This window comes from Pogona vitticeps, chromosome 5 (genome assembly GCF_051106095.1).
Source record: "Pogona vitticeps strain Pit_001003342236 chromosome 5, PviZW2.1, whole genome shotgun sequence".
In the NCBI taxonomy this organism is placed as follows: Eukaryota; Metazoa; Chordata; class Lepidosauria; order Squamata; family Agamidae; genus Pogona; species Pogona vitticeps.
In genome coordinates this window covers 105,113,476-105,129,275 of record NC_135787.1, presented here as the reverse complement: position 1 = coordinate 105,129,275, position 15,800 = coordinate 105,113,476, and the positions used below count along the sequence as shown (strand labels likewise).

The 15,800-nt window shown below is 38.2% G+C and overlaps 1 protein-coding gene across 4 annotated transcripts in view; it reads right to left on the bottom strand.

Moving 5' to 3' along the window:
• Window positions 1-5,280: 5,280 nt before the first annotated feature.
• The window catches only part of SCUBE1 (signal peptide, CUB domain and EGF like domain containing 1), a 280,077-nt gene continuing 269,557 nt past the window's right edge, over window positions 5,281-15,800 (bottom strand). For all 4 annotated transcript variants that reach the window (XM_073000829.2, XM_078394214.1, XM_073000830.2 and 1 more), the window contains 7 exons: window positions 15,050-15,211; window positions 13,550-13,717; window positions 13,204-13,365; window positions 11,454-11,651; window positions 9,880-10,032; window positions 7,997-8,076; window positions 5,281-7,784 (listed from right to left, as the gene is read on the bottom strand). In XM_073000829.2, the coding sequence (XP_072856930.2) occupies window positions 7,632-7,784; window positions 7,997-8,076; window positions 9,880-10,032; window positions 11,454-11,651; window positions 13,204-13,365; window positions 13,550-13,717; window positions 15,050-15,211 (1,076 nt within the window). In that variant the 3' untranslated portion in view covers window positions 5,281-7,631. The remainder of the gene's footprint in view (window positions 7,785-7,996; window positions 8,077-9,879; window positions 10,033-11,453; window positions 11,652-13,203; window positions 13,366-13,549; window positions 13,718-15,049; window positions 15,212-15,800) is intronic.

Sequence of the window (15,800 nt, the reverse complement as noted above, 5' to 3'; positions counted from 1 at the left end):
GAAAGCCCACCCTCCACCACTGTGCAGAAACTAGATGACATGACTGTATTTGAATAAATGTAGATAGTTGTACATGAAAAAAATCCCCTGAAAATAAGCCCTACTGCAAAATTGGGAGCAAAATTTAATATAAGACCCTGTCTTATGTTCGGGGAAACACGGTACTTATTTAATCAATACCTATGACTAAGACAATTCAGTGTGTAATGTGGTCTTTTTCTGTCAGGAACTGGATTTCTGTTTTTGATGGGGGCTGAAAATCTTTCGTTTTAAGTGCTTACAAGGTACTTGTGTCTTAGCTTACTATTTAAAATGTCTCAAAGTATTCAACTTTACTTAATGGGATTTTACACTTAATGGATGGTGGATTATCTTTGCTCCTGTTGCCAGAAATTTCAGATGCGCCCCAAAAGAAGAGTAATTATGTCATCTGTAAAGGGTGTATGTAGACAGCCTCCAGTAGAACTCATTGTTCCCTGTACCTATGCAAATTGCAGGGAATCCTCACAACTCCCATGATATAGTAGGGCATTTTTCTGTTGGCTTGAAGAAATGGTATGGGAACAGTGTGGAGATAAGAGGGATGTTCTATCTCTTACCAGTTTGCAGGCTCCTAGTGACATAATTTGGCATTGGGGGGTCCCCACCAAATTACAGATCTTGAAGTTAATTAATTCCAAAAATCTCATCCTTAGTAAATTGTCCCTTCATCTTTTGGGTACAACTGATGAATATACTACTCATTAAGACTATGACATTATTATGACTCTAAACTGTTGTTTCATTATAGAATTCATTCATGTACATTCAGTCATGTGCAATGAAATTAACATAAACAATTGCAAGAAACTTACTATTTAAAGTAGGGCAGGAAGTCCTAAAGTAGGGCCCTCCAGTTGTTTTGGACTTAAATTCCCAGAAGCCCCAGGGAACATGGCCAATAGTAAGTTAGAGTTCAAAAAATATGGAGGCCAAAGGTCACCCATGATTAATGGAGATTATTTTGGCTTAGAGTATCTGGGGGTCCTTCTTACACTCCTCTGGACCTCAGTAATTCACACCTGCACATTTTTAAAAAGCTGCTGTGTCTGGTTTTGAAAAAGGGTATTTGGTAGTATTTCCCACCAGGCCAAGACTCTGGCTGGACCATCTGGAAGTCACTTGACAGGCTTCAAAGCAAAGTAGAAAAGTCAAAGAATAATCAAATAAAACGAGGCTACTTGGATACGGGACAAATGTTCTCTGACAGCAGAGAAATTCAATCAACACAGCACATAGGTACATGCAATTTATGCCCCATCACATTTCCAAAGGAAGATCCAATAAAGTTGAAATACCGCTATCAACGTAGCCTGCTTCTCATCAAAAATAGCCTAGTTATCTTAACATTTTAGTTTGTTTTTAATTTTACCTATATATCATATATATCCATAATTTTAAATTGAGCAACACTGATAAATAAAAGGGCATAAAACAGACCCTGACTGCAGAATAGACTTTAAATGACCAAGTGTTCCCCAGGAAGTTCAGGGTTTGTGAAAAATAATCTGTATGTCAATTTTGTTCTAGCACTGGGGAAGCACACTGGGGTGGTGCATGTGAACGTGGACTATAGTTTAACCACCCTAATTTAGGACTTTGCTGTATTCTTTCTTTTACCATTCAGCTGCTCTACCATCTCTCCCTTTTCCTGTTGATCTGCTTCCATTAAGAAGGATCTGTACTTGGATTATCCTGTAGATTGCTCTTTCATATTTCAGTTGAATTTACATTACAGGCACTACAGCATCTAATTAAAAGGTGTTAACGGTTTTGCACATGCTTGGTATGAGAGAAAACCAAAAATAATTGTACCAGCCAACTAGTCATAAAATCCGGATTGTATCTGAATATGAATTTCAGCAATATCAAGATTTGCTATAGATCTGTTGCAGATACCAAGATGAAGCTGCAAGTTACAGAAGAAAAAGCAGGAATTGAAACAGCCCAGAATTTCTCATTCAGGATTGTGACATACAATGCAAACTCTACTCAGAGGTGTGCTGGCTGTTTGGAGGTGAGGAAGGGCAGGTTGTTTACCTGTAACTGTGTTTCTTCAAGTGGTCATCTGTTAGCTCAACCTAGCTGGCTCTGGGTAGGTGGGTGAGGGGTGAAGATTAAGCACAAGCCTCTTCTGCCATCAGAAATCTCCTTCGGCCAGCTGATCTCAGAAATCCAACAGCAGAACTGCTCTGCTGGCTAAGGTCTAATGGCAGAGGTGAAAGAGGGATGTGAAAGAGGACCTGGCTTATGCCAGATCCAGCTGCTAAAACAGGCACAAAGCTGGACTAGGGGAGGATTGTCCCAAGTAAGTTCCAACATTCTTTGGCTGGAAAAGGTTTGGATTTAGCAGAGGTTTGACATCAGCTCACCTGGTCCTCAGAAATTTTGACTCATTAGGACTGTGTCCTTGGAGTCTACCTCCCGAATTTACAGTGATGATTTGCAGGACTGCATTAAAGAGGGAAACCCCTTTGTGAAAGAGCAACTACTTTTCAACATACAAACTATAAAAGGAAGGGGGATAATAAACCCAAGATTCATATAAAGAAAGCACATTAAAATAATTGCTTCCAATGTGATTTCATAGATTGCTCTGTGGTTAACTATGCACAAGCCTACTATTATTGTAGACGTGTGTAAATTTTGATATTCACCATCTTCAGCCTTCTCAGTATGGCAGTCATTTATCACCCTACTGATAACAGTTTGGGAAAGACAGATGACTTGACTTTTTTAAAAAAAGAATTAAGTGCAACATTCAGGGGAGACAGGCTGAAAAATAAGTGCTACAGGTAGAGTTTCAAACAAATATAATGTACATGATCCAGCAGAGTTAAGCACTTTGTCCTCCTGTTTTCAATCCAAGGATTAAACATATGCTAAATCCATTTAAGTCAAAGAGACTTTAAAGCACTCAATGTGGCTAGAATATATCCAAGCATTTAGAAAATCAGCAATATGCTTAGTTACAAACTTCCGATGAGGACTTGACAAATTAATGCAGAAATGAGCAAAGTCAGAAATGCAACAGGGACTTCGCAAATTAAATAAGATCTTGGTGTATTTTTTCATTAAAGATGAGCTGTGACTCACAAAATTGAGGGGTTATTTACTTCTTTATTGTTATTAAACATTAATATTTCCTGGCAGCTGATAATATTTTTGTGTTAAAGACTGAGTTGTTCCATACAGGTGATCTTCCCAGAACAGAAATTGTATCTTCTAGATTTAGAAATGTTTCACATTGTCCCTGGCCAGAGAGGAGAGTCTGCACACAGTGTGGTACGGGAATGGATTTTGTGCTTCCATTCTCTAATTTCTCCTGCCACATGGCAAGCATGATGGGAATATGTACCCACAGGCCTGCATGTGCTACTGACCCATGTGATATGTAAGCTTATTGGCATTGGACAGCCAACCAACTAAGGGAAACATTCTTCTGTACACACTTCCAAAGAGGGACACTGTGTATAAGTCAAGTACTTGTTCCCACACCAGCTGCACACAGAGTCAGCATGTTGCAAGAACGATGCAGGAATGAGACCCCTGTTTTCCTCACAGCCGGTGGATGCGGAATGTTATGACCATGCCATAGCAATGGAAAAAGCAAATGTTTTCTAAGGCTCTCTACCCAGGTGAAAATGATGGGGATTAAAGTATCAGGCATTCAGCAACACCAGCTTATTTGTTTTCTGTACAGTTGCTCTTTTTTTGTATATACATATGCACAAGGTATTTTTAAATGGCAGTGACCAAAAGGCACAAGTGAAAAGCCACAAAGGCTGTTAGAGTCTGGCTTACAAGGCCACATGTAACCCAGGCGCTAACAGAAGGGAACACTTCTCTGTTTCTATGTTCTCAATGCCTTAGTGGCTAACTATTTCTAGGGATTGAGAGAAAGTTAACTACTGAAAGAAATGGAAGATAAGCAGCGATAAACAAGAGGCTGGGAAAGAAAGCCACTGGTTTTCCATTTCCATGTCTGGTGTCCTTACATGTTTTTTGCCCTGGTGATTCTCTATTGTCAAGAGTCTGGCTTTTATGTATCTACATGCAATACAATGACTATATAACATATAGCAATGTTATCAGCAGAGTATGGGGAATGATAACAGCTATAGGGTGAATCTGCATCTGTATCTTACCAGAAAATATATCAATAGTTCTATCTTGTGCCTCTTCCACTACATTTTATTTTTGTTTTTCATTTTGTTCCTGGCCAGTTCGGAACATTCAGACCAATTTCTAGAATACATTCAAAATTATGAACACAAGGTTTGAGCATTTTGAACTGAATTTAGCTTTTTGCAGTGGCATAATCTACCAATTTCTATGTAGTCAGGAAAATATGTATGATCATGTGGTGGAAGGTAACTACATTGAAGAAAATTCTCTATACCAGTTCACTGATGTGTTAAACCTAAGACTGATTATTCAAAGAATAAGGATCATAATGGACATCCATAATATTAACAACATGCACATCATAAAACAACAGTCAGTCAGGAGTATAGCTCAGGCATCCAACAGGGAGTACTGCCATCTGTGTGATCGGGGAATAGAGGCAGGACCATGCAAATAATGATCACAGAAACTGAGTGAATCTGGGTTACTTCAGTTCACATAAGTGATCATTTGCATGGTGTCAGGTGAATGCTTCCCGAAGGATGCTCTCACCACCTCAGCATGTGGAGAATAAAACTAATCCAAAGACTTTGACAGTTGATAGGAACACACGTGTGTGTGTGTGTATGTGTGTGTGTGTGTGTATATACAGTACATACATGAACATGGTGTACACATGACAAAGATACCGTGAAACTAGATCAGATTAATGGACCTGAACAGTAATTCCATAAGCATAAAAGGTTACTCAACACAAATGAGCAGCAAAGCTCACAAAGATCAAACAAAAAATCGGAATGCCCCCAGTTGACCTAAACTATCCATGGCCTCTTTTGTATTATTAAACATCAGATGGTTCTTGTCAAACAAAAAAATGGGTACTTCCTTATGTTTTAACTAGAGATTTTAACTCTAGATTTCTTAGCCAAGGCATATGAGCTGTACACCTTTAAAAAGTACAAGTTAAGTGTGTGTGTGTGCGCACGTGTGCATGTGTTTGGTAGCTTTGGGGCAATATTTAGTATAGCCACCTTCTTGTTGCTACATATTGTTGCTACATCATACCTGTTACCAATGTTAATTGTTTTGAAAAGAACTTTAGAAAGCAATATATTACAAATCTTAGTGGAATTTAATAATTTAATGCTGAACACATAACAGAATATGGCTTATATGCACTTAAGATATATACAAGCCTTAAGGTCTTTTATTAGACTGGCAAGTATATTAATGAACTCCTTGGGTCAAAAAGGAATACTGAAAAAAAGGTTTGTTTACTTGCTTAGGAAGTACAAGCCACTCCTTAGCATAAACATCTGGCAAGAAGGAGGGAGCACACAGCTAAGAAAGCAAACATCGCTACAATCATATAAGCTTACCCAGAGAGAAGTCAGATTTTGTTAAATGGGTGTTACTAGCTTTGCAAACTAAACCTATGGGACATAGCAAACAAAGGACTATCAGCTGTCAACAACAAAACCTGGCTGAACTTGAAGAAAAATTAAAACAACATGCTAAAAAGGCTGGTACTCTCCCTGCCCATAAGGATGCAAACACTAGCAGTCTCATAATACCTTGCAGTTCCTCTGGAGCTTTGCCCCTCCCAGGAATGCCCCCTATCTTCACAGCAACATCATGGAGTCTAAAAGAGCTGACGGAAAACTCCTATAAGCACTTAGTTCCCTGAATTCTGACTGGGGGAATTGCTAGTGAATTTTGGCACCTGTGGTCAAAAAGATATAGAAGTCCCGTGGCTAGCACAAACAAGCTTAAAATACAAATGCACTAATATGGTTCAATCTTGTAAGGAACTTGTGAGTTTATCAGGAAAACGCCATTGCAGTAATCTGACTGGTGGTACAGCAAGTTCATGATTGTAGATGAGCTAGATAATGGCAGGTGAAAGAAGGAACAATTCTACATGGCTACATTATTTCCATAATACATCCATCAAATCTTAGAATTTGGATGACAAAAAAATTACGTTTTTTTTTGCGTCTCTATGCTATTTTATATGCACATGGCTATGTTTTAAAATGCAACACAGTCTATAATATTTCTTCTGAAAGGTGTTTAAATGCAAACAACATAGGTAAGAGACAACAGTGTTGTATCTTACATTCCAAAGCAGTTATAAGTAAGGAAATAATATAGGATAACCTAGCAGCCTGGCCTTATTGCATTAAATCAAATTGACTGAGGATTATGAACCAGCAAGCTATGGGTGCATACTCAGTCCATCAAAAACATTTTAAAAAACACCAAAATAATTAATTCACTATACTTATTTTCTAGTTACACCAAACCCCTAGCATTTTGTATCCAGATTACTGCTGGTCAGTCTCTCAACTGTTAATTTACTTCAAGCCTGAGGTTAACTGACATTACAACATTTTTCAAGAATTCCTACAAAATGGTGGAATAAACAGGGTGGCCAAGTCCTGGTCCTGAAAATGAAGCCCTGCTATAAAAGGGGATGTCTTCCTGCAGGCTTGCAGAGTTCTGCTTTCAACACATCCCTCCATCCTGGCTTCATTTGTCAGTGGGTGGAAGCAGAGCTCTGGACTACAGCAAGAGAAAGTACCGTTTGAATTGTATTTACATTACCTATAGATTATAATACTGAGCACCTGGGAGGAGAGAAGTACTGAAGTACTCACAAGGAGATTCATATATTCATACACTGTACTTGTTTAGATTTGAGAGCAAGGACAAGAAACCTAGCAATTTTTCCTTGGGCTTTTTCAATTCTATAGCAAAATCTGTCAGAGAAACCAAACTGTGCCCATAATTCCATCATTGCACCAGCAGCATTAGATACCATCATAATTTTGAAAATGTTACAACACGGCCAACTAAGTATCAGATTGTGAGATTAGATCTTGCCTAATCTATCAAACAAAAATTACATACCTATTTTATCCCCATCCTCCTTCGTTTTTGGTTTATACCCAGAACAAAGTCTCCACAAAACCGACAAAAGGAAACTATGAATTTAGATTTCCCCATAAGATTTCACATACAAAGTTCAAGTGCAATTCAAAATCCAAGTATTATTTGTACTACATACTCCTTTCTATTATAACTCTTCTTTGCAGGTAGTTTCTTTGACCAGGTTTCTTCTTTGCTTAGAAGAAAATTTCTTTCCCTAGAAAAGGTTAGAAATGTTTTCTAAAAACAAATGCTTTTTGAGGATAAACTGAAGATAAACTAGTGCAGACTTAAATCTGAATCTTCAATTTGATGCACTCTGGAATCCAAAACCATTCTTCTCTGAAGTTAAAAAAAAATCTCATTCAAAATATTGGAGATTATAAAACATTATAGTTATTCTTCCATATACAATTTAAGAAAAAGACTGCCAAGGAGTCTTCAAATTAGCCAAAATGTTTCTACCGTTGAAGACAATAGAATATTTGACAGGAATGCAAAAGAAAAACAAAAAAGGGAAAAGGGCTAGGAAGCTATTTGTATGGTCGTAGAAATCTGGAAACTTTCGATCGCAGTAGCTTTATAAATGATCTTGGAAACATCTCCTTTGATTCTTGTGCTGTGTACTTGAAATAGTTTTGTGGATGTGCCAATACATCAAAAAGAGCTTTAATCAGCTTCTTGTCCTGCAAAAGATAATGGATACAAAGTATATAGAAAACACACGCATATTCTGCATAGGATTTCTATCAGCCTCCTGCCAACCATCCACCCGCCCCACCCAGGCACACTAACAATGTGTCCTTCCCATTAGAAAAGAATTTCCGGTTTCAGCATTCTGATTTTCAGCAGCCCTATCTGCAGCTTAAGCACTTAAGTCAAAGAAAAGTTCACTAACTTTTAAAATTTCTTGATGGTTTTCTGATGCATACAAACGTCCATCTCGAACAATGTCTTCTATTAATTGTTGATAATCCTCTGAAAAGTGAAGAACCAAGAAGACCAAGTAAGGAACATTGCACTACCATATCACCTCATGGAAAGTCTGTAGTCTCTAGATAAGCAACAAACACTTCTTTTAATTCTGGATCACAGATACACTTAACACTCCAACAGATTACCTTTGTCTTTTGAATGGAATCCTGTCTTCTAATAGTTTTTTCGCATTGAGCACCACCTCATTACAGAATGAAATGTTCTGTAATGTAAGTAATCATCTGTTTTTCCATTGTCCCTTTCATCACCCACATAGGGAGAGATTTATCTTGCCATGTTTAGATATAAAGTATTAACAGCAGATGCAAATGAGGAGGGTTTGGAAAGACTTTTAAATGATGAAAATGCTTTTATTACCAAACAAATAGCAAAATTTTGTTTATATTTGAATAAATTTCATACTAAGAAGATGGGTGAATTAGAAGGTTCAAATTCTAAATTAAATTTTAAACTTTGAATTTTGAATTCTCTGTAGATATTCCCTTATGTTACCAGGGTATTATCCTGTAACTGAGCTAGATGTACTCCTATGGTTTTATACTGCAATAAAGTCATTCATTCATTCAAGTAATCATCTGTCTTTTTTTTATATTTGCACAGAGCTGTGGTCAGTTTTATAAAAATCTAAAAAGACTGCAGTGGGGATGGAGAGAAGATTGAATGAAAGGTGGTTCAGTGTAATCCAGATTGTGGACCAAAATCTTTTCTTCTGTGCAAATTCCCCATTTTCTTTTCTTAGTGTTAACTACTACATTATATCTGCACAAAGGTTGACACTAATAATGTTTATCTGTAACCAAGGTTGGCAAAACAGCTGCAAACCCTGTTTCTAAAATAGCTGAAATTAGCAATGTGTAATATGGAAGCAGATGCAACAAGATGCAATAGTTAACATTGTACGAAGAAAGAGGATTATGGCACAAATCCAACTACCACTTCTGAATTTTAAACATAATCAGCAATGTCTACATGAGACTATCACTGAGTATTTCTGCATGTAATATTTAATTATGGATTTAACACCACCTGAATGAGCTCCAGAGGGTCTTCTCTTTCATTAGCCCAGTCAAAAGAAGAAGGGGAGGACCCATGCTTCTTAAACTAAGCAGAGTTCCTTATTCCATTTGTTAGTTTAACCCACTGATTTAAATATGGATGTTTCTGATATCACAGCCATGCTTGAATGGGATAGGAAGGTACACATGGGCCCAAGGCTCATTTCCACAGAGCTACACTATGGTTTTGTATTAGAAGTCAAAGAGCCATTCAGACTTACCCAGAGTAGTCACATGTGACACAATTCAGTGTAATTTGAGATAGGAATGTGATCAAGTACTTGCAAAATTTATCATAAAATTTATCATCCTTGTATACACAAGAACCACAAAACTCAATATGCTTTGATCTCAAGTATATAAGACATATATGTACATAAGGGACATGAATTGGTAAAATATCCAAATCATAAATTCCAATCAAATCCTAAAGGAGCAAGTTAAAAATTCGCAAAACAGTATCATGGCTTTCCATTGGTGATATGTATATAGTTTGTGTATTTAAATGAACAGCTACATGCATATACATGTATGTACCTTCCAACCTGTACAAAAGATTATTATATAGTTAGTGAAAAACACTGGACAAATAGAGAAAAGACAGGAACTTATGTTTAGCCAATAGTACCCATAAGGTACTGGGGAAAACTCAGCAGATGTTATAGCAATAGCAGTGATCTTTACACATTCACATATATTAATAAGATGCAAAATGGTACAAGCATTATACCATCGTATGTTACGTAGGGTACTTGGAATCCTTTGCCACTGTTTCCTTCATTTGATTTAAACTGAATCCATAACTTTCGTGATCTGGAGGTGAATGCTATAGGTCTCTCATAGGTCTGACAAGTTTCATAGGTAGTAATTGATGTAGGTGACGCTGCAAAATAAAAGTAACACCGATTTTTGTAAAATCTAGCTTCTCAGGTTCAACAGAGGCCAGAAGCGAAGTTCTCTAGTGTTAGTATTTACTGAACAAACCAATAAAGGTGCTTTGTTTCAACAACCACTTCTTTTCTAGGTTAATTTATAGAACACCTATAGACTCAGTGGACTCTCTTGCAGACACCTCACATCTTTTTTCAGGCAAGGCACTGCTCTGCTTTGGTCACACACCAACTACGCTGAATAAGGGTTATCTCAGAATAGAATTTTACAGCATATACAGTTTTGCACACAGTTGCAAGAACTGTGTCCTCTCAACAGAGTTCTTTATTGTATACTACAGCTTCCCTCTTCTATGTTTACAACGACAACAAATATCTCTGTGCAACTAGAGCTACCAAATGGTGAGCAGTTAAATTGTTGCTGTGTGGCTTAGCATTGTTGCTGTTGTTTCAACAAATACAGTGGTGCCTCACAGGACAAAAAACTCGCAAGATGAAAGGGTCTTGAGAGATTTTTGGTGCCTCGCAAGATGGGCCGTCTTGCGATATTTTTCGTCTTGCGAGGCGCGTTTCCCATAGGAATGCATTGAAATTTTATTAATGTGTTCCTATGGGGAAAACAGTCAGAAACAAAAAAAAGTCAGCAAAATGTCACTTACCAGGTAGCCCCAGAACAGCCTGAAAAAGAGTGCCAAACAGTGGAGACTCGGCAACCAGCAGGGAACCAGTAGCCATTTTGTGGTTGTCTCTGCTCCCCCCGCCTCTCAGCTGATTGGCGCTGGGTCTAAGAGGCTTTTTCCCTGCTAGGCAAGCCTCAGGAAGACTCTTAGACCCAGCGCTGTTGCGGAGCTACAAAGGCACCGTAAAGGAGCTGGGCTTAGTCTACTGTACCTAGTAAGTGACTTTTTGCTGACTTTTTTTTGTTTCTGACTTTCCCCCCCATAGGAATGTATTAATTAAATGTCAATGCATTCCTATGGGAAAACGCACTTCGCAAGACGAAATTTTCGCTAGACGGTATTAACTGTGGAACGGATTAATTTTGTCTTGCGAGGCACCACTGTACACTGCCGCATAGTGCTTGGAGCATTCTCTGGGCAGTTTACAACATAATTATGCAAACTTGCCCTACCCCAGTGAGCTGGTTACTCATTTTACCAAGTTTAAAGGATGGAAGGCCGAGTCAAGCTTCAGCCAGCTACCTGAACCTGTTGGGACTGAATTCATGTTGAGAGAGAGAGGCTTGACTACAGTGTTGCAGTTTAACCACTGTGCCACAGGGCTCCTTAGTGCTCTTCTGTATCCAACTCTAGTGGCAATATATAATAGTTCAGCTTATTTCTAGGTTTTATCAATCATGGCATGGCATTCACCTTTGTTTTATGGCTTTTTCTGGAACAGTAGAGTAGCTTACCACTTTTTCTCATTACTAAAACATCACCACACTCATCTTCAATTGGAAGGAATATCTCAGGGACCACAATGAGGATCCGTCTTTTGGGGGGTGGGCTTATATTCCAAATACATTCAACATTGGCTGGGTAATCTCCAGGATAGTTGGGAGACTCAATGTAGCCTGTATAGTCTCCAAGTTCTCCACCACATTGTTGATCTATGAGGGAGACAAAACAAGAGAATAATCTATGGATTCCACTCAGATCACTTGCTTATGTATCGTGTTTTTATTTATTAAAATGGCACTGTTCATATTATCCTGAGCTGACTGAAGACATTTTGGTGCCTAAAGTGAAGAACAAGATGGAGCACTTCCCATCCCATGTACAAACGTCAAATAGATTAGCTTTCAATGTTTTTCAGCAGTGCCACTGGGACAGTGTCCTCTAGTGCACCTGAAGACAACAAGCTAATTTATGAGCATAGGCAGATTGCATGGAACACAGGTTTCTCCACCAGTCCTTTCATTCAGCCTAAATGCATTTGCTGTATGCTGCAAATATCTTTATTTATTTTATTTATTTATTAGATTTTTACCCCGCCCCACTAGACAATGTCTACTCAGGGCGGTTTACATAGATAAAAACACATCAGTATACATGTATAAAATCATAAAGAATACAATTACAACGATTAATTCCAATCAATACATTATCAAGATGGCAAAAAAAAAAAAAAGAAAAAAGAAAAGAAAAAAGAAAAAAGAAAAGAAAAAAAAGAAATGGAAATGGAAATAGAAATCACTTAATTGACTGGAGGGAAGGCCTGCCTAAAGAGCCAGGTCTTATGTTGGCTCTTAAAAACACAAAGCAAGGGAGCCAGGCAGATCTCTGATGGGGGACTGTTCCAAAGTTGAGGGTCCACTGCGAAGAAGGCCCGGTTTCGTGTTCTTTCTTTCTGGGCCTCCCTCGGCGTTAGGCCCCTCAGCCGTCCCTGCTGGCTATATTCAGTGGCAGGACCATTTTGACAGTGTCTGGTAACTGAGAACATCCAAATCTTTACCTTATCTGGAAAACTTTGTTCATTTCAGTGCAACCCGTGTTCAAATGCACTAAAGATTTCTACATCTTCATAGGTAAGGGTTTGATCTGCAATATTTGCACCATTTTCTAGTTTTTAAGCATTGTAGATTATATAAAAGTGGTCAGCAAGTGGCACCCATCAGATTAAATCTGCACATGGAAGATTACCATCAAAAACCTCAGTTGCCCACTGGTACCAGAAGAGTTTTGTGGAGATATGTTGCCATGAACTTTTTTAGCAGTTTACTGTGAGATGGTAGAAAGTTTGGGTGAGGGATATGTTTACATTCTCTGGTTTGGTCATTGTTAACAAATGGGTTGTTCTAAAAAAAGGTTTCTGAACCTTTTTTATATGACCTCTGATATGGAGTTTGTTTGTTATTGTAGGGGGAGGATTTCTATAACATTTTCTCTGCAACCTATGTTTGACCCCATAAGCAAGTTCAAACATATTTATGAGTAATCTGGCTTTTCTTACTAGATTACTCATAAACTTGTTCAAACCAACCCATAAGTGCAAAAGTATCGTAGGTTGCAGAAAAAAAATGTATGAGATGTCATAGAAATCTTCCCCCTAAATCAGAGATATACTTCATAATGGTATTCCTGATGGGCTGCAATTTATGTGACCAGCTTTAAGCCTTTATAGTTCTAGCAAGAGAAAAAAAAAACATGAATATAACTCACTTTTACAATGTGTAACATTAGTAGAACCATCAAAATCTGTACTGGTATTTCCAGGGCATGTGATACAGTAGTTCTGACCAAATTCAGGTTGGTAGGTTCCAACAGGACATCTGATACATCGGTGGGTTGTAGAGTTGTAGTAATGTCCAGGAGAGCAATGAACTACATAGTAGAAAGCCATGTTATTTTTCAGTGTATTATAGATGAAGACTCAAAAAACAGAGAAAAAAAATATGATACGTAAGACTGGGTGTTCACTTCAAAAGCATAGTAACTAATATATATTTTTTTATCCCATCTCATCATGTATTAGAAGGCAGCTGCCGATCCTTACTTTAAACCTTACCCTTTGTTTCACAGTTCTGAAATGACACTGCGCCTTCATATTTTGTCACCAGGCCTCCACCACATGGAAAACAGAGAGTCCTTCCTGGTTCAGACTGATATGTACCAAGTGGGCACAATCTACAAGGTTTAAAGCCATCAGAAGAAAAATGTCCAGGAGAACATTGCCCTAAAAATTGAAAAGTTCCATTGTGTTATTGTAAAAATACGTATCACTATATATGTCATTAATAATGATGAATCTAAAACATGGCTCTGACATAAAATGACAGTGGTCCTATAGCTTCAAGAGAATAGTTTTTGCACAGATGTGCAAAAATTAGTAATAGTTTTGGAAGAGGTAGTTGTGTTAGTCTATGCTAGCGTATCAGGCAAAAACAAAAGAAAAAATGAAGACAAAAACGTATTTTTAAATTTTTCTTTTGTTTTTATCTGAAAAAAATAGTTAACTGTGTAAACAGTTTCTCTGCTTACTCAGATTACACTGATTGGTGACGTAATCTCTCTGCTCAACAGCACCATGAACATGCATATGCTACTACCAATGAAACAGCATCAAACGATCAAACCAAAGTTAAGCATACAGTGGACCCTTGACTTACAGACGGCTTGACTTACAGACTTTTTGAGTTACAGACTTCTCTGGCCGCAAAATTTAGGTTTGACTTGCAGCCTGAGAATTGATTTACAGACCAGAAAAAAACCAAAATGGAACAAAAACGGGCTGTTATGGGATTAATCGGTTTTCAATGCACTGTAGGTCAATGGAGACTTGACCTACAGACTTTTTGACTTGAGAACCGCCTTCCAATACGGATTAAGTTCTCAAGTCAAGACCCCACTGTATTTCAGCCTGATCTTCAGCGGGATTAGTCTCAACTAAGTGGACTCATTCCCAAGTAGAGTCCTGAGGACCCACTGATTTTACTGAAAAACACACTGACCACATACTTAAGACTTGCCTGCGATATTTAAAAGCTGAAGAGTACTCCTTCTTTGAAAAGAGTAATTCCCTAGATTGGTTTTGCGGGCCCTAAATAAATGGCCTCCCCATATAGAATATGTCCATTTTCAGTGTTATACAAGCAGCATAATAGTACTCTATTTGGTAATGCTAAAGAGCTGACAAACTATATTTCTAGGATCCCTGGATTCCTCTGAAAACTAACAGAGACTTCTCAAGAGAAGAACAGGAACTACACACAAACTTGTCCACAAGCTACTGACCTTCTTTTGGTATGTGAAATCATACAGCTGTGTTAGAGCACTTTTCTTTCACACGGAGCAATTGTGAGCTCAAACTAATCTGACCTGTGCTCTGTGTGCAACGGCTGTGCAGCACTGTGAACACCTGATCTGCTGCACTTGCGCCTTCTGATGCAGACATGATGATATGGAACACTGCTCTATGGTACAGGCTACTGCCTAAGAAGTCAGCCCGGTCTTTCAAGACTTAATATCTTACGTCCCAAGGCAACAGCTAAAGTCAGATTACACTTGCCTCCACATTCTGAAACATTCCGTGCACCAGCTACTCCTAGTCCATCATTGCTTGGGCACGGTTCGCAGGACAGTTGACCTTCTTTGTCTTGGTATGTTCCTGGTGAGCAAGGGACGCACTGATTATGTTCTCCACTATAATAGGTGCCGATGCTGCAGGTAACTGGGAAAATAAAAATGGAATCTATATTAAAAAAAAAACACCTTTATTCTGCTATTAGGATTTGTTTTCACAGTACTTTTACTGAGGTAAGAGTGTTCTCAAAATCTCCATTCCTTGTTTTCTCCTTTAATCTTTGGACTGAATCTTTACTGCTAATATTAACAATGGCTTTGGAACATTCATATTTAACTCATGATGAAATACAGTAGGACACCCCCCACCTGTGAGATCATTAGCTGCTGATTCACTTATCCATTGCCTTAAAATACTAAATATCCCCCCCCCGAAATACTTGTACTGTACAGTACTGTATGTGTATTTCCAGGGTATATTTCCACTAGAGGGAGTCAAAGGTCACACAATGTGTAGTGTTCTATACCTCCATTTTTTGGCATCAGCAGAGGGGCTTGGAACCAATGCCCCACAGATACTTCGGTCCTACTATATTGTCTTTACAATTTGCTCTGTGGTGAAAAATTAGAAGTCTCTTCATCACTTCTGGTTACTGGTCTAGAGAACATGCTAACATGATCTCTTTTCTACTCTCCTGTCCTTCAGCTCTCATAGCTTACCTGCTCTTCAGAACTGA